Here is a 19,490-nt window from a genome sequence, read left to right as displayed (position 1 = left end):
CTGCTTACCAATGAAGTGAAAATTTGCATGAGCAACAATAGTGTGATTATCCTGATCTCCTATTTGACCTTCTTTTTCTGTATCCACACCTCTCTCAGTCAACAGAAGACTACGTTCGGGTTCTGTAAAAAAATTTCATGTTGTCGCCTTAAATTCGAATGAACAGAAATGAAATTGGTAAGGAAATCCAAGAAGCTTTAATTATTGACTCCAGACACAACCAGGATATTGTATTTCAGCCTTGGTAACTTAATGGCTCTATGAAGCGCTTGCATATTTGTGGTAGAAGCGGTAGGGTCATCAGAAACATGACCAATTTTAGTTGAAAAAGAAATCCATTGTGTCTTAAAGTAATGTCAATGACTTAATAAATACTAATTTCGTGCTGACATTCAACCTTTCATTGGGAAACAAGATAGAATAAGGATGGTAAGAAATATTCAGTGTAAGTCTGAATATAATCAACCAAAGTTTACATATTTTAACATTTCATGTTGACAATTTTAGCATTTCACGCAATATGAATGGTTAAAACTTAGATTTTGCAAGTTTTCAGAATTTTCATCTTCACTCGTTACATGATTTCTCATCCCAATGCCCCATCTGAATCAGTCAAGATACTTTTTTCAAATTTAGAATATAAAACGAACCAGAATGTCTGTTTCCAGGTCTTTCTTATTTTTAGTCACAGCTTGATATTGTGTACATACCTAGTAGCGAGTTTAATCTTTCGAGCACACTGTCATCTGCCAATGAAATTTCATCTGCTAGAAACAGATCACCGCTCGTCATTGCTTGTATGAGTGGACCATCAACCCATTCAAAAAGTTTCAGATTATCGAGGTCACTATGATTTCTGACTGGTCTGAGGCTTCCGATAAAGTCTGATGATTCAGTGTGCATGTGACAATTAACTGTACACAATTTCTGCGAACTTGCCACAGCTATTACTTGGCATATTGTAGTTTTTCCACCACCAGTTTCTCCTACCAAAAGAACTGGCTCCTTAAATTGACAAGCCTTGCCAACCAAAACTGCCAGTCGGCGCATATGGTAAGTCCATACTATATGTGGAAACATTTGACGACCCTTATTCATTACTTTATCGAGTACAAATTTTGTCACAGAGGATGTATTTTCGTCCAAAGTGAAAAGCGTATTTGGATTAACATCTCTTTTCAAATGCTTCTTTATAACTTCTCTAATTTCATTGGCTTCTTCAGGTTTTCGTACCTTTGCTCCAAGAACTAGGTACCCCTCATCTGCCAAATGTTGACTCCAATCATATAAACGATTTTTTACATCTGGTGCCAATCTATACCGTTCACCCCAACGGAATAAATCTCGGAGTGTTATGAACCCTGTAAGTATTTAAAATTTGAAATGAAAGTCATTACAAAAACTTACATTCTTGAACGGAATGTTTAAAGTTACGAAGTGACTCGCAGAAGCATTCAATTAAAAATCAATGGATACTTTTAGTCGGATAATTTGTTATTGTCATGTAATGTTCAGACGAACCTTGTTTGCCTGCAAAAGCTGCAGTACTCTTACGTCGGATTTGTAGATCAGTCATAACGTTTATTATTTGCTTGCAATATGAGTCAGGCATACTGCATCTTTCGTGTAAAATAATTTGCAACTCATTAGGAGGTATATCATTAAAATGTAGCTCAACAAATCTGTTCCGAAATGCTCTAGATAAAACCTGGGGATACAAATTTTTAAGTAAAGTAAGATGATGGCATATTAGATTACCAATGACAATATTCTCTTTCTCAGCCTGTTTTATCTTTGAAAATTACTTTAAATCCTGATTTTACATATTCGAGGAGGAAAACAGTAACAAAAACTATATAAGATTTTTCACCTTCCGGCCACCGTAGAGACCGGGTGGATTTTGTGTTGCAAATAGCATGAAATTCGGATGCGCTTTAACAGTCTGTTGTGTTTCGGGAATGAAGATTTCACGATTGTCATCCAAAACTCTGTTCAAAGCTTCAAGAACATCACTGGGTGCTAAATTAAGCTCGTCGAGAATAATCCAAAAACCTTAAAAAAAAATTAATACAGCATAATAAAAATAGAAAGTCAATTAAATGGAATCTATTAATTCTATATATAGCTAAACAGTTGCATTTACAATAAAGAACTTTGACTATTGGTGCACATTAAACTTCAAACTAAATGAATATTGCATGAGGAATAAGTTAATTGACTCTAAAAAAATCTACCAGAAATTTGTGGCATTCTATACCAACTCACCAAACTTCCAACATTCACCACTTTTGATTTCATCACTGATTTTTCAATGGATTGTTTAGGACAAAGTGTAGGTTCGTAGTTATTTTTTCAAAGATTACTGACTCATGCTTCTTTTGGGATCTAAAATTTCGAAATTTTTTGACAATCTTCGTTCTGAATAATGTTTTCAATTGACTATACTTCTGAAAGTCAAATGGGATCATCAAACTTGAATATTAAAATTATTCGTATAGAAATGCATGTGCTTAAAAAGGATACTCCAAAAATGTGGAACGTCCTTAGAACTACGAAATCATGCATGAAAATTGACAAAACAAATTTTCAAAAGCTACGAATTTTCTTATGTTATCGATAAATTTAAACAAATTCTTAGCATAAAAACGACCAGTTTAGGCTAGCTTCGTTAATGGCAATCTTATTTCACTAAAATGTTTTTTTGAATTCTTAAGTGATTGATATTCCATTTATCAAATATCCCCTGCAGTAAGATACTCGAATCATGTTTCGATGAAGTAAGGTACTAGGAACTTCAAAAAGAAACTCATCAACAATGCAGAATATTCAAAATCGCAATTTAATTCTATTTCGAATGTCACATTACAAAGTTGTGGTTCTCAACCATACCAACGAACTTTTCTGAAACCCACGGATTGCTTTAAAGTAAGTGGCCAGGGGGCAGATTGAGCTGCAAAAATATTGATCATCTTGAAAACAGAAATTTTAAATCGAGAAACTGATAACTTAAGTTGAAAATAAACAAACTAATTGAAAAATTCAAAAATCTATGAAGTTGGATCGTCCATTAACTTAGATTGTATAAGTTGTTTTTTTTTTATTATTCGTTATTTAATACAAATGACACGAGCAATGCATATACAACCATCCGTTAACATATAACACAATATACTTGCAATCAGAAAGTTCTGGGAGAGTTGCGAAGCAATCCCTGAAGATTAGCACCCGAACGATTCCAGAATCGCTATGTTCGCTACATTCTCAAAGTCTTTCAAGTTAGAGGAATCCTTACGATAGTTTACGTCATAGTTTAAGAGGAATAACGAGATGAATTTTTTGGACAGCAGATACAGGTTTTACTTTCTGAAATAAAGTCGACAACAGATTTTTTGCCGTTTCTTTTTTGAAATACTTTTCACAAAAATTCATATTCATAAAATTAGGTTACAGTTTGTATTAGGATTACTCTAACTCGAAAGACTTTAAGAACTATAACACTGGAATGTCTCATTCGAAACAAATTGGGATTCTCAATATTTTGCATTGTCAATGAGATTTTTTTGAAGTTCTTAGTTTTTTACCTCATCCAAACCTGAACAAAAATGATTTGAGCACCCAACTCAGCAGATATTTAATAAATAAAATATCAATCATTAGAACGTTCAAAAAAAATTCTTTCAATGTAAGACAGCTTCATTCTAGCGCTAAAATGCGCAATTTTTTTAATAAAATTAAGTACGTCATACCTTTTGAGAAACCGTTTTTCAATTTTTAAGCACGATATCGTAGTTCTAAAGATGGCACCCATTTTTTGAGTACTTCTCTTTAAAACGTAGATATTAATACGAACAATTCAAGTTTTTAATTCGGATAATTCAATCTGATGTTCAGAAGTTACATTCAATTGAAAATATTATTTGGATCGAAAATTGACAGAATCAAAAATTTCATGTCTCAAAACCTAATAAGATAAAAATCTAAAAAAAAATAAAAATACCTAGTATCAACTTCGTCGATTGTAATCAAAAATTAACAAAGAAATCGAAAGTGGTGAGGGTCTGACGTTTGTCGAGTTGGTATGGAACGCCCCTTATACATGAACTGAGATCATAATCTGTACGAACCTTTGCGCAGAGCCTCTACTAATACTCCTTCTTTGAAAATCAGTTTTCCATTCTCATCAGCAGCGTAACTACCAACGTATTCTTGCAAGTCTGTATGTTCGTGATTGTTAATTCGGACACAAGTGTGCCCAGATGCTTTGGCTAAATAAGTTATTAGACTAGTTTTACCAACAGAGGTATCACCCTGTAGTAATACTGGCATTTTTCCAATCGACACAATGCGTACCAAATCTTTAAGATTTCGTCGAACAGATTCAGTCAAAATGTACTGTAAAAAACAAGGCAAAACTTTCATGCAATTAATCAAAAAACATATTTTCGAATCATGCACGAATATGTTATTGGATCCACATTAGGGTGGGCCAAAAAAATCTACTATTTTTTTTTTCACTTTATACTCCGAAAACTTGGTTGGTAGAGACCTCAAAAACATTGTCTCCAAGTATGAGCTCTTAATTTTAATATGAAGGTCCTCTGCCTCGCAGTTTTCTATTTTTTTCTTATGGTGAGGAAGAAAAATACATATCTCGGTATCTACTATTTATAAAAAAAAAAATTCGTCTCATATTTTCGTAGGAAATTGAATACTCTAAAAAAAAGGTATCTTACAATTTTTTTGTATACCTAACTGTTCAGAAGTTATTGAAGGTTAAAGTTTGATCATTTTAAGATAGATATCTTTTTTTTTTATGAATTTTATAACTCTTCAACAAAAAGTCATTATAATACGCGCAACTCATGGTTGTGTCGGAAATTTACTGCTCTACAATAATGGTCTCTTATGATTAGTCGATTAAATTAACCGGTCAGAAGATATTCAACATCAAAGTTCAATGCACACTATTTTTAACAGTTTTTTGTTAATAATTCAAACAATTCCAATTTAATTCATGAGTTTCGGGGAAATTTGTACAAATTTTCACCTTCAAAAATTTTCACCACCAAAACTTTAACCTTCAATAACTTCTGAACAGTGAGGTATACTAAAAAAATTGTAGAAGACCTTTTTTTTAGAGAATTCAATTTCCTACGAAAATATGAGACGAATTTTTTTTTTATAAATAGTAGATACCGAGATATGTATTTTTCTTCCTCACCATAAGAAAAAAATAGAAAACTGCGAGGCGGGGGACCTTCCTATTAAAATTAAGAGCTCATACTTGGAGAGAATGTTTTTGAAGTCTCTACCAACCAAGTTTTCGGAGTATAAAGTGAAAAAAAAAATAGTCGATTTTTTTGGCCCACCCTAATCCACATGTTTATGATACAGAAGACGACACATCAGAAATACTCTATAATTATTTAACTTGATCGTTTTGAATTAGTTTCACTGACGTGTCCCCTTAAAAGTCTGAAATCTCACAATATTGAAGTTAGTAACTTTAGCATAGTGAGATGAAGAAGAAATCTCACTATTGAACAACTGAGAAACGATTTTGAAGCATAGTTGCTTTTATAAACTGTAAATACGTATTGTTTTAGTACGGTTTACTGAATTTCAAACAGTTCGGACATTGGAAAATGTCTACTTTTTCAAAAAAATACAGCATGCACGTTACAGACTTCAACTTCATTCAACTTCAGATAAAAGATTTTGTATACGTATTCAGTTAAATAACATGATTACAGTTCAACTGAGATTTTTTTCGAAGAATGACAATAGTACTTAACATATGCATTTTAAAAAGCATACTGTAAAACTGTTATACACTTTTGCGCATAGTAAAAATATTTCACTAAGGATTTTTAAAGAACTCGAAACTTTGTATGGAAAATGTTGCTCAAGTCAAAAGTTATGTAGTGATTTTTTCAATTTTACTAGATTCAAAACAAAATTTGCAAAATCTGACTATGACAGAGGAGTTCACGGAAGTGCTCTTTTTTTTTTTTTAAATTTCTTAACAGATAGCAGGTTTAACTTACATTGCAAGGTATTTCTGGTTTCAAGCCCCCTCTAACAATCCAATAGCCTTCAAAATTCATATAATCTTCATTTATCGCACATTTTGGTTTTGGTATTGGCATGCTCAAGATAGCTTTCACTTCTTTTGGGTTTAGTATCGCTTTGATAATCATTTGTCGCACAATTGGATATGAGTCATAATCTAGCTGGGTTAAAAAGCTAAGACATAATGCTTCGTACAATGACCTTAAAACTGAACCACAGGGATTCGAGGCAGCAACGCTTAAAGCGCGACACAGCGTTCTCAAACTGTAGTGTGGTTTACGGGCAGTTCCATCAGCCAGGGAACGAACAGCTTCTTTCCTGACGTTCAGGTAAAACTTGACTATCGCTTCTTGTTGTGATGGAGGAATAAGTAATTCTTTGAGATAGCACTCGACCAATAGCTGCAAATCGAATTGCTCAGTGAGTTCATCGACATACAACTCAGTGAAACGGTTTCGGAGACCCACTGGCAGCTCTTTTTTGCCCACGTCTGTTGCAGGATTCATACAAGCAAAAAGGGTGAAGTCTGAATGTCTTTTAACTTGTTCATTATCTCCACGTTCGATGAGAGACAGTGATCCGCATGAGCCTTCTAACAAACCAGATAAGCACTCAAGAGTCTCAGCATTCGCCAAGTTTATTTCGTCTAGCAAAACCCAGTATCCTTTTTGGAGAGCCTTGATCAAACTTCCTTCGATAAACGCAAATGCTAGGGAGAACTGCGTCTTCACCTGAGATTCCAATTTCATCAATTTTATGGAAAGCCTTTCCCACTTCTTCAATGTTTTCAAGCTGTTTTTAGCTTCAGAACTATAGTCAATTTTCCTTGATGCAACGGCTTCACTTTTTTGCCTCTTAGAATTGCGTGTTGCGGCTGTTCTTCCCAACAGCCGTTCTGTCGTACTGGTTTGGTTTTCATCAATTGTCGTATTCAGTCTTTTTATAGCAGCTGAAGTACTGTGCGTCATCAATTTCACCAACGTTTTCCATTTGTTTTGATTAAAACAAAGTGAAATATGATCAAGAAACTGTCTATTGGGTTCAACAGCGAAGTAGGAACGAAACAGCATTTCGAATTCTTCTCTTATCGGTGTTATTAAAAACTTGATATCAACTGGTTTATATCCACCTAAGAGATCGGTACTTTCACTTTGCTGATTCATATTGATCACAATCAATTTGTGTCCTGTACTTTGTGCTAAATATTGTATTGAGCTTGTTTTCCCTGTACCAGTTTCTCCTACGAGAAGCACAGGCTCCTTTTGTGCTACGCAACAAGTAATTCTTTCCAGCAAACAACTGGAAGGTCTGGTGAAGGAAAAATTCGTCTTAGCATGATGAAAGTCTGGTATTATTGACTTTTTGCATATAACCTTTGCACGCCCAGCAATAATGTAGTCGGAATTTGGGCTGATGGATGGTTTATGAGAGTTGCAAAAATATTCTGCTTTTGTTTTCACTATTCCAAGCTTATTTCCAATTGCTATAGCCAAAGACAATCGTTCACCTGTAACAAGCAAATACTAGAAATTATTTTCTCCAAATCTATGGACTAACTAATTAATATTACAATAATATGTATCAATGAAAACGTACTCTGATCTGGTACAGAACAGCAAAATATATCAATTGCATCTTGGAAAACTTTCAGAGCAGATTCAGGTGACGAAACAATGAAATCGACAGCAGCTCGATTGCACCATTTAATTAAATCTCTGGTCGAAGTGAGTCTACCAGTTCTGATTGGCACGGATTCTTTGGCACCAAGTGCAGAACGATGATTTCCCATTGAAAATAATAAAAATACGTCTACCATTCTGCCAGCTACTGTACTTAAGACTGGGAAAAGGGTTTGAATGATAGTAACGAGTTCAGTTTTTGACAAAGGTTCGACGTTAATTTGTTGCCAATTTTTTTCAAGGAGGTTCGAAGCCCCTGATGATTGTTTGCAGACACCAGTTGATGTGGTGATCAACCTTTGGGTAAGAAATAACTGGAAATCACTCCTGATATGAATTGCATCTTGATGTCCAGGCACGCAAAGTGTCCCAGTTTCTATTAGGCTGTTCAAAACACTGGCTACGTCTAATGCTGCACTGTCAATGTCTTCCAACAGCAACCATTTACCAGCAGTTGCTGCTTGTGTGAGAACACCAGGCTGCCAAACAAATTCCCCTGGTATATCTGTACATCTGTAAGTACCGAGCAGCATTTTAGAGTCTGTTTGATCCCCAAGTTGAACTTTAATGAAGTCCGACGATGTGTGTCCTGTTACTTTGGCCAAATATTCGACCAGGACTGTTTTCCCGCAACCTACTGGGCCTTGAAGACAAATACATTTTCTCGAAGCTACAGCCAATGCTATACTTCTGAGATTATCCTCCATGGAAGGTACGGATACTAAACTGCTATGTTTCCTTTTATCATTGGGATTCAACACTGGCAATAAGATTCCTCCAATTGATGCTATGCAGGTTGCATCTTTGACAATATTAGATACTTCCGTGACGGATGTTGGAGTCAATGTAATAGGATCTAGTAATTCGTTATCACATTCCAGAAGGAATGTCTCAATATTTTTTAAGAACGTTTTGGCACACTGTTTAATTAAAGACTCAGACATTTCTAAGACAATTCCGATACACTTGAGTGCGATCCTGAAAAAAATAAAAAATTGAAGAAAAATTAAAATAAAATGATTAAACGTATAATATCTCACAAATTATTGAATACATCTTGCAATACCAGCTGTCAATTTTTTTCATCCACATTTTGTCATTACGCTCTTACCAGATTACAAGTAGTATTTTGAAATGAATATCTTTGGCGGTTTCATTAGATTATGGAAATATGGCTTGAAATGATATAGGTATACTGCCAAGGGCGAGTATTAGGATCAGGGAAGTACTGTGTACAGTAATATTTATTAATGCCTTACACACTTCCGACTAACTTTTTGAAAAATTAATTACGCAGTAATCAAATGCTAATTAGGTGCTTCAAGAATATCCCAGGCCCGAATTTGATGCTTGTAGTTGCAGATTTTTTTATTTTTCATTTTTCTCAACCGTTAGCGGGCAAATCTACGCTAAAGGTTACAAATTCGAGAAAGTAACTACATATTAATTAAATGCTTCAAGAATATATAAAGCGTGAATTTTATGCTCATTGTCGAATTTTTGTCACATTTCAAATCATGACACACTAGAAATGAAACAAGCAAATGAGGCTTAAGGGGGTGTCCTAGACAATTTTGACATTGTCGTATGTATCTCGAATTATCCAAGACCACGTAATTCAAACGCAAAAAAGGCTGTAACAGTCCCCTTCCACATGCAATTCTGAAGAAAAACCACTTCAATACATTTTCATTTAACATAAAAATAAAAAAAATGCATGATTTCTATGAATTCTAGTAAATTTATAGACATCGTGTCGTTTCATTATTTTTCAGTCGCTAAAGGTGTGGTAATTGCTGAAACAAAGGACATTTCACATAATTTCGTATTTTTATCACAATAGGGGTGGTTTTCAGCCAAATGCAGGTGAGCAAGAAAATCGCGTGGTGGATTTTTTTTTAGACCAACTAATTCTAGAAGTAGATATCGGCCATGTAGTTACTGAAATAAAGAATATTTCGTACAATATCATATTTTTACTACACCAAGGGTAGTTTCCCAAGCTAGGGTTTTTGGTAATTTGGAATGTATTTTGAGGTGAAACTCGAGTAGCTAAATAGCAATTAAATATACCGTTTACATTTTTTGCAAGATAGCGTAGCCCTTTATCCTGCCTAAACGACTGGAGCAACAAAATCGAGATTTTGTCAACAAATTAATAACAAAAAAGTACTAAATCCCTGTATAGATTTTAATCAACTGTGCTCAAGTGGTTTGGCCGCCATTAGGGGCATGATATATTTACTAGTAAAGTAGAGAGTCTATTACATAGTAATGAATATTTCATGACGTTATTTTTCAATTCTAGTTCATAAAAAAGGTTACTTTACCCTTACTCTCAAAACAATTCTCGAAATTAATAATACAGCCATAAGCCACGAAGTGAATCTGCAAATCTAAAAACGTTACCTAGCATCTATTTACTGGTTGATCATAAAAACTGTAATTTAAAATTCCCTTATTTGCGAGTGTTTTTTGGCACCAGTTAATATTTATTTGTTAATGTTGATAAGCAATGGTAAAGGTTTTTTAATAAATTCTTCAGGATCTCCACCGCTAAAATTAAATTCTGTCCATAATTTTATGATAAAAATTGAATATGAATTTCTAACACAAATCGAGGAAATTTAATGATTGCTAACAATGATATTTGTGTAACATCCCTTGTTCAATAGTATGACCCTATTGCAATGATAATACAAAGACTGGCTAAATGCTAATCCCCTAGCTTGAACACAACCAGCCAACTCGGTACTCATGGGACAAGCAATAATAAATCAGGTTTTAATTAATCATTCCTAGAGTAATCAATAATTAATATACATTGTAATAAATAGTCAGTTATTAGCTAAACCCTAATCTTGTCTTTCCCAACAGTTTGAGTATTAACATTTATTTTCGTTTTTAAGTATATTTGAAAATGTAAAAACAGTCGTGCATGTATTACTGCATTTTTTCAATGAAAAGGGTATTCACAAGAGAAATGATAAAACAAAGATGCAGAGGTGGAATAAAAGTTGACAGAGCTAAAAACAACATTGTTAACAGTGAAAAAAAGAATGTTAATCGCACATTTTAAACAATATTGCTCAATTATCAACAACTTGGGAGAAATGACTGTATTTCACAATATTCGTAATGCCAAATATGAATAGGAAAGCTGATAGCAACTTTATTAAGGTCTAAACCGCATCCCACTCAATTTTTTTAAGATCTGTAAAGCTGGCAGAGCCATGTCAGCAGACCATCACAAAGACGATTTACCTATTTGTTGCTTTTTAATTGCTAATTAATTACTCTAAAATCGATTTTATTGCTTCAGCCGATTTTCGGAAAATCGGGGTCAGCTAGCGTAACGTAGAGCTGGTCTGACCCATAGGTGAAAAAAAAATTAAATAAATATTTAAAGAATACCACAATTTATTGCTATTTAATTGCTATCAAACCACTGACACCCCAGTTGTCCATCCTTTGTGAATAACTAATTATTTGGATAAGAATGAATTTCTCCTACACCATCCGAGCTCATTCCCAGATCAGAGCCAGCTAGCCTCACATGACGCCAGCACATTCGTAAAAAGTATGTGGAACAGAATAATATTGTAATTTATTGGGAACAAATCGCTATTGATTATTAGGCATTGAAAATATTTATTTCCTATTCATCGCGTATCACTCACCTACTGCCTACCATGGACAATACAACTTCGAATTCAAAACTCGCAAAATGACGACTGAAACACTCAGCCGCGAGCAGAATCGCATGAGAACTCGATGCACTTCACAAAGCTCCTCGAATTTAATTACGAATTTATTCGACGCGCAAGAGTAGAATTTTGCTGTTAGAAAAAAGCACATCCCTCCCAGATTTTATTGCTCGAGCAAAATCGCGTGAGAACAACTAGATGCACTTCCGGTTCACTTCACGAAGCTCCTCGAATTGATTTACGAATTTATAAGATCGAATAAATTCAACCAACTTCTATTTCGCAACAACAAATTATTAAAGGTGAACTCAAGTTATTAGTACTAACATACTCTATTTGAAAAATAATATACAATAAATGTACAACATGTATAGAACTTTGAAATTATGCCTCAAATTTGGAACGATTTATTGCATGGCACAATAGTCGATTTTTTTTTTAATTTCCAGATATTCTTAATATAAAAACAAATAATTTAGACTGGGTCCGATAATCTGTCTTTCTTTTAATTCTTATTTTTTTCATTTTCTAAACAGTTGACATCCCATTAGTTGGATATCCGCCGCAAAAGAATACTCAAATCATTTTTAGTTTATGTGGAGATAAGGAACTAGGAATTTCAGAAAGATCTCATCAACAGTGAACATTCAGAATTCTAATTTAATTCTGTTTCGAACGTGATATCACAATAATATAGTTCTTGAAGTCTTTCGAGTCAACTATATCGTAGTTTTCAGCATTAATGTGATGCCTTTTTCCGATAGCCGGTACAGGTTTAGCTTTTTGAAATCGAATTGAAAGTAGATTTTTTACTATTGGTTGTATTTTCTTCTGAATAAACTTCATGAATTGTTCAGAACGGAAATTTTGAGAATTGAAAATTTGATAACTCAAAAACTATGCAAGATTAAAATAATAAGAAAATATATAGTATCAGGGAGTCTAATGTCAATGACATATCAAATTCCCTGACATTTCCCAGTTTTCTCTGATAGCCCGACACCCTGAGTATCTATTTCGTCCTACAGAATGTAATGAAAAATTAGCAAAGAAATCAAAAGAGATAACGATAAGATGTTGGTTGAGTTGGTATGGAAGGCCCCATATATTGTTTATCCAACTCTTAGGAACTAAAACTCACTTTGTTGGCAAATGAATTCGTCAACTACACAGATGATGAAAAAACAAACTCAGCATATTACAGAATGACAAGATGCGATTGTAGTTACCAAAAATTTGTTTTCAACGATTTATGAAGAACTTATATATTGGAATGAAATGGCCTATTTTTATATAATGTTTGCGTTCAAATTAATGTCACAGAGTATAGTTAACTCGCATCATTTTTTTTTCACCTGACAAAAGTTGTTCACATACTAAAGGTGAATAAGGAATTTAAATTGATAAATTATTTTCCAAACTTGTTCAAATAAAAGAAATTGCTGTATTTGTATGCTTACCATTTAGTATTTTCTTCATCACTCATTAGATATTTGTAAAATTTTGCCCAGTTCCATTTTCTCTTGAAATATTGAGGGGCACTTTGCAGAATGCTATAAGAAGCCAGAACTATGTCAAAATCTGAAACCCGGGGAATATTGATTTCGAGATTAGTTGGCTTAAACTTTTTTGCACTTCTTTCTTGGTTCACAGCGATTGTCTCAAACGGTGCTGGATTACTTTCAAAGTAATGTAAAGTAAAACTGAAAAGTATGCAAGAAATAGGTTGAAACATTATTAAATCATAGTTTTGTTATCACAGGATGAACATTCTTTGATCTTTCACACAAAAATAACGAATAACACAAACAAGTCAAAGTTTACCCAAGAATATCAGGATGCTTGTGAACTAATTTTCCCAGAACAACACAGTTTAACCTGTGGGTATCATAACAATCTTTACTTCTTGAGAGTTGGCAGCTTTCAGAAGTAATGGCCATTGATATAAGTAACAGTAATATGTCTGGAAAACATTCGGCAACATTCTGACTGTTGCCTGGATTCATCAATTCCTTGCATAATAATTTAATTATATCGTCGTATTCAGCATTGCTTAGAGTCTGCAAATAAATGGATAAGGACGTCAACTTCTTTCACGTAAATCTCACAAATGTTTAACTAAACACGTGTGCATTAAATTGAAACACATAGAATCAAATGCCGTAGAGTTGTGTAGCAGTGTAGTACTTAGTACTTACATTCAATTTGATAAATTGATGAAATACAGCTCTAGAACCATTATTTCGGTTGCAATATATTCGCAAATTTTCGATTATCATATTGCTGCATGTGGCGAATAATGTCACTGTGTATTATGTTGTAAATGTTCAAACCGCGTAGGACTGTTGAATGTATTACCACAACGGTCGGCTGACATAAAGGTTATCTCTCGTGGGCATGCCACATGCTTTCAGTCACGGTGTAGGAATAAGAGGTGGTCCGACTGGCCCTCGGTTACTGTGATTACTGTGTCTTAGTACGACGGAAATCCGACAGGGGCCTCGTGCGTCGGTGACGATGAGGTAAACAATAACGGCGGCGATCTAGCAGACAGTATTTACAAAAGTTTCACGTTTGCACGTGGAAAATCAAATCTGCTGCTGAAGTTTACATGGGTACATTAATATTTGACAGAAGAAAATAATTGTATAATGAAAGTATATGACTATAGCGACAATGTATTAGTGAAAATGAAATGCATGATGAATCGAAAGACCAAAGATTAAATGAAATTTCATCGATACGCTTTCTTGATAAAAAGAAAACTGTAATCACACCCCTGCTTAAAAAATCCGACAGAGATCCGACAGTCTGTGTCGGATTTTTTAAGCCGGGACTGAATCAATCATGCAAAAGATGCACAATAATAAATGTGTGGGGGTAATAATAACGAGAGTTAATAGGCAATCCGGGATCGACGTTTGGGTTTCTGTCGTTTACTCAAAAGACAAGGAAATGGTGAATTGTTGTTTGCCCGATTGTCGAAGCGGATGTTTAGGAGCTGACGAAACAGCCTCCTATATTTCAGAAGTGGTCCATTGCTGTGAAAGAATTTGGCGTGGATCTTAAATTCAATCATTTTATTTGCGAAAAGCACTTCAACTATGGCGTACCTAATTTATATCAGGTGACAGTTGATGATGCTCTAATAAATTGTAAGTTCTCGTTTCCATGTGATTTGCATAAGGAATAAGTCATTGCATACTGTCTACATTTCTATATATACAGTTATGGGAATGCGTCAATCAACTAAATCAAAAAGTCAGGAAATGATAAAGACTAGTAGGGTAAAAAAAAGCAAGCCAAACTATACTGTACATACAAAAGAAATGTTAAATTTTGGAAATATATTTTAATATAATAATAATCATATTATACATAATGCGTAACTATTTTATTATTTCCCCACACATTTATTATTGTGCATCCTTTGCATGATTGATTCAATGTAATTACAGTTTTCTCTGTACCAAGAAAGGGTATTGATGGAATTTTATTTAATCTTTGGTATTTCGATTCATCATGCATTTCATTTTCACTAATACATTGTCGCTATAGTCATATACATTCGTCATACAATTATTTTATTCTGTTAAATATTAATGTATTCATGTAATCTTCAGCAGTAGATTTGATTTTCCACATGCAAACATCAAACTGTCGTGAATACTGTTTGGTTAGATCACCGCCATTATTGTTTACCTCATCCGTACCGATGCATGAGGTGCCTGGCGGATTCCCACCGTACCAAGACAAAATAATCACAGCGCCGAAGGCCAGTGGGACCACCTCTTATTTTTACACCGTGACAAGGTCCCTAGATTAGACAGGTCAAGACACGCGTGATCCAGTTTTTCTCACTATAACGTGGGCGAAAATTTCTGTGCGTGTTCGCCCAAAAAATATCAAACTTACATAACCGCATCAACCAGTTTTGACCTATCTTGCTCAATTTTTTGAGGTTAAGCCATAGAGATATAAGAATAGAGTACGTGAGCCACAGGAGCGCACATAAGTGAAAACCAGCACGCGATAGAAAGAGAGCGAGCAGCTAGGGAGTCTGGTTGTCTTTGTCTAATCACGCATGCGCTGGCGTGCCGAAGGTTGTTGACACAAACATAACCTGCTTCGTACTCTATTTGAACATGATTATACCAAAAAAGGAGGTTGGTGTTCCACAGAACATATCGATGAAGTAGTCAAACATATTAGCGGTTCTATAGTATTTTCATTAAAGAATAAAATTCATTGTAAAGAGTGCGTTGCTATGATAGAAGGGAATACTGATAACAGCAGCAATTCCAAATTAACTAAACTAAAAAATCGTGGAGGCTTGCACTTAGCATCTAATGACGTAAACTTTATTTGTATTAGTGGTGAAAAAATTTTACGTCAAAATCGACATTTAACATTTTCTTCAAATATAATGGATAGAGTTATCTCGGAAACTCTGCAAATATTACCAAACACGATATAAGATGATGGTAAACATTCTTTGTAACAAGATCCCTTCTGTGACCACAGACATACATTGATTTCACTTATATTGTATATTAGTTTATTTAAATTATACTTAACTACTATTCATAGTCTTACTACTGATTACATTATTTTTTTATTTGTTTTCGTATTGAGCGCGGCCGTGACTCGCCTGCTGCGCATGCGTGATTAGAGAAAAAGACAACCAGACTCAATAGTTGCCCTCTCTCTTTCTATTGCGTGCTGATCGTATCGGCTGACTCACGTACTCTATTCTTATATATCTATGGGTTGAACATTAAGGAGTTCCGCCCTTAGTGTCTTGACGTTCACGAAATAAATAGAAGCACGTATATATTTTGAGGTTATAGCGTTTTCCACTGGTTGTACTGAGTGCGCACTGGCTCGAACAGGGGGCACTCGTTCTGTGCATGCGTCGCCCGGCATCGGGGCAAACTTTCTGAGTGGAACACGCCGTAAAACGTATAAAGGCAGACCAGATCATAATTTCTCCTAAATCACAAATAATGTGACGTTACTTGACCGATTGCGCGACAGTCAGTTTTTTCAAGCAAGTGATAAAGAAGCCAATTGAACAAACGCAACGGTAATTTTTTATTTGTAAATAAATGTCACAAATGTTAGGCACGAGCATACAAGGGCGAAAAAAATTGACAATTCCACTGAAAAGATAAAAATTAATAAGTAGCAAGTCAAGTTGTCCCAATCTCCTGAAATATACCTAGCAGTTAACCTATAAGAGCTGAAAAAATATGTATCCATACTTCGATATCGGACATGCTGTGGATTACTCCTATGAAATTTAAAATTTTGGGAATCTCTCCTCTATCTTTCGGCTCCAGCAAGTCATCATCACTGCTAGACGAAGATGAAATTAGATCTAATAAAAGAGTTGCTGTCACAGCTTCTACTTAGACTCTTTCACAATCGGCATCCATAATTGCACTGCTTTGACACCGACTCCCGATTTTAGAGCTATATTTTACGCACTCAATGCTAAATTCACGCACCCGAGCTGTCAATGGAACACGCTGGAAATACGAATCTACCGCTAGTGCGCTCTCAGTTCACACTCAGTGCAACCAGTGGAAAACGCTATTAATCATTGTGACAGATCAGGAATCAAAACGACACCGGGTGCTTTCCATTTGGAACACAGTGTGACTCAGTGTACAAATTTCTATTGTAAGCGGCCAATCCGGGCAAAGGAATTGACCAGAAATAATGGACCTCCGTGAAGTTAGCCCCCCGAAGTTGTTATTTTTAAATCTCATTAATGCAATTCGTTTGAGAATCGTTTGAGAGGGTTTGAGAGTAAAGAAAAATCGTTTGAGAGTTAGTAGTTTTTCCGGAAAATTGATTTTAATTTTGGGTGTGAAGTTGGCTCCCATACTTTCTATCTCCTCAAAAAATGGACTTAGACGTTTAATTTTTTTTTTAATTGTTTGAGAATCGTTTGAGAGGATTTGAGAGCAGAAAAAAACTGTTAGAGAGTTAATATTTTAATTGATATCAAATAATTATTCAATGTGCGATTTCCCCTAGGATTAGAGCACTTCCGGTGTGCGCATTGTGTGTGCGCACTGTATATGCGCAACATGTCTGCGCAGTGCGTCTGAAATCAGCTGTAGCGATCGAGATTGACGAAGAAATACGAGTTTCGAGGATGCGGATTATCGTAAATCGAACGGGTACAAGATGGACATGGAGACGAAGCTAAGCAATTTTCTCTCAATGACACCAATGGTAAGAGAAGAATTGAATGAAACTATTGGAAAAAGACACGAGCGTCGAAAACGGGAAACTTGGCGAAATCTTTTTAACGCAGTGCAACAGAAAGTGAAATCTTTTATAGAACGCCAAAATTGATATTTACTTGCAGATAAGGAATAATGCACTCATAATTGGGAGAAACGTGGAATGTCGATGGGCTTATAATATATGTCAGCGATGTTCCTGTTCGTCTATCCCAAGATTTTTGTGTTCTCAGATCTTGTAAATCTTGGACCGTGCTCGAAACGTCATTTTTTTTAGTTCTCACCATATCACGTATCGTTTCCCTGTGTTTATAACCCCTGAATTCCCACAAGCTTCAATATTTGTTCACAACTCAACGATGTTTGGCAAGATCATTGAAAAAACGTCGGATAAATTTATTATACGACTTTATTCCAAAAGTTCTTTCGCTCTTTGAACATTATTGCTCTCGTTGGAATGTTGCTCAATTTTTTGAAGGATTAATTGATTTTGTTACTGGAGAAGACACGATGAAACAGAAACACCAGTTTCTTCGGCGCAGAACACTCACGACCAGCCTCCAGCTGATTTTAGATACACTGCGCACGTACACCGCGCATATCCATTGCGCAGGCCGGAAGCACTCGGAAACTAGGGGAAATCATGGGGAAATCAATCACTCAATAATTATGGAATATCAATTAAAATATTAACTCTCTAACAGTTTTTTTCTACTCTCAAATCCTATCAAACGATTCTCAAAAAATTAAAAAAAAAATTAAACGTCTGAGTCCATTTTTTGAGGAGATAGAAAATATGGGGGCCAACTTCACACCCAAAATTAAAATCAATTTTCCGGAAAAACTGCTAACTCTCAAACGATTTTTCTTTACTCTCAAACCCTCTCAAACGATTCTCAAACGAATTGCATTTATTAGATTTAAAAATAATAACTTCGGGGGGCCAACTTCACGGAGGTAAATAATGGAAGCATCCATTGTCGTACGAAACTTTTGGCGCATCCTCACTAATTTTTTTGCCCACGCGTGTCTTGACTTGTCTGATCTAGGGACCTTGCACCGTGAGAGAAACCTATAGCGCCATAGTTGGCGGAGCGCGAAACAAACTCAATCTCAATAAACATAACATAACCCATGACCGTCGAATCTAACCTTATAGCTTGTGACGTGTCATGGTTGTTGACAAGTCCTTCCTTAACTTGGCATATAACGTTCCAGTACATTTTCCGAACGTTCCGAAATGCTCTACATGCGCTAGCACACGTTTCGAAATAGGTTCTTTATTTTTTAGTTTGTCTCATCGTGCCCTCTGGGTTAATTTTCTGTAAAAAAGCAGTTTCTGTACTTCGAAATATTACATTTTTTCACGGATGGATAGGACAATGGCCGAACCGAAAAACATTGACCCTGAATTAGTGACGTGTAGTTTTAAATGCCACAATATCTTGACTGTAGTTGGTGACATCAAAATAAGCTGTCAGATGATAAAAATGAAAGACAGCTACTATATTTGGGTTGGTGATATTGTCGACAGCGTAATGAACGACCTTTCCCTAGCTTTGATCTCTGATTACGAGAAGGTACCAATTTCCACAAAGCTGATGGGATCTGCTATTGATTCGACATCCATCAACATGGCTGCAAGACTGGCAACGAAACTGGGGAAACCAGTTTATATTAGCTTCAACATCAAGGCTGACAAGTTGTCGATACCAGCAATAGAAAAGAAACTTTCACAGGAAATAAGCAATAGCCTTGCCCTTCTTGAGAAATAA

At 35.2% G+C, this 19,490-nt stretch overlaps 2 protein-coding genes across 2 annotated transcripts in view; one reads left to right on the top strand and one right to left on the bottom strand.

The window, feature by feature from the left end:
* The window catches only part of LOC124225017 (midasin), a 123,642-nt gene extending 109,809 nt beyond the window's left edge, over positions 1-13,833 (bottom strand). The window contains exons 1-10 of the mRNA XM_046637380.2: positions 13,657-13,833; positions 13,283-13,518; positions 12,919-13,161; positions 7,669-8,729; positions 6,048-7,579; positions 4,125-4,392; positions 1,871-2,052; positions 1,522-1,708; positions 711-1,361; positions 9-122 (exon numbers count right to left, since the gene is read on the bottom strand). Of these exons, the coding sequence (XP_046493336.1) occupies positions 9-122; positions 711-1,361; positions 1,522-1,708; positions 1,871-2,052; positions 4,125-4,392; positions 6,048-7,579; positions 7,669-8,729; positions 12,919-13,161; positions 13,283-13,518; positions 13,657-13,737 (4,555 nt within the window). The 5' untranslated portion in view covers positions 13,738-13,833. The remainder of the gene's footprint in view (positions 1-8; positions 123-710; positions 1,362-1,521; positions 1,709-1,870; positions 2,053-4,124; positions 4,393-6,047; positions 7,580-7,668; positions 8,730-12,918; positions 13,162-13,282; positions 13,519-13,656) is intronic.
* Positions 13,834-19,097: 5,264 nt separating this feature from the next.
* LOC124224780 (proteasome assembly chaperone 4) lies at positions 19,098-19,490 on the top strand. Its single transcript, XM_046636983.1, has one exon. The coding sequence runs from the start codon at positions 19,098-19,100 to the stop codon at positions 19,488-19,490; it is 393 nt and encodes a 130-aa protein (XP_046492939.1).

The sequence above is a fragment of the Neodiprion pinetum genome, chromosome 1 (assembly GCF_021155775.2).
Source record: "Neodiprion pinetum isolate iyNeoPine1 chromosome 1, iyNeoPine1.2, whole genome shotgun sequence".
In the NCBI taxonomy this organism is placed as follows: Eukaryota; Metazoa; Arthropoda; class Insecta; order Hymenoptera; family Diprionidae; genus Neodiprion; species Neodiprion pinetum.
The sequence above is the reverse complement of the archived record's forward strand: the minus strand, read 5'-3'. Positions and strand labels throughout refer to the sequence as shown.

Coding starts and splice junctions, on each gene's coding strand:
- LOC124224780 (XM_046636983.1), top strand. CDS start 19,098: ATGGCCGAACCGAAAAACATTGACCCTGAATTAGTGACGTGTAGTTTT.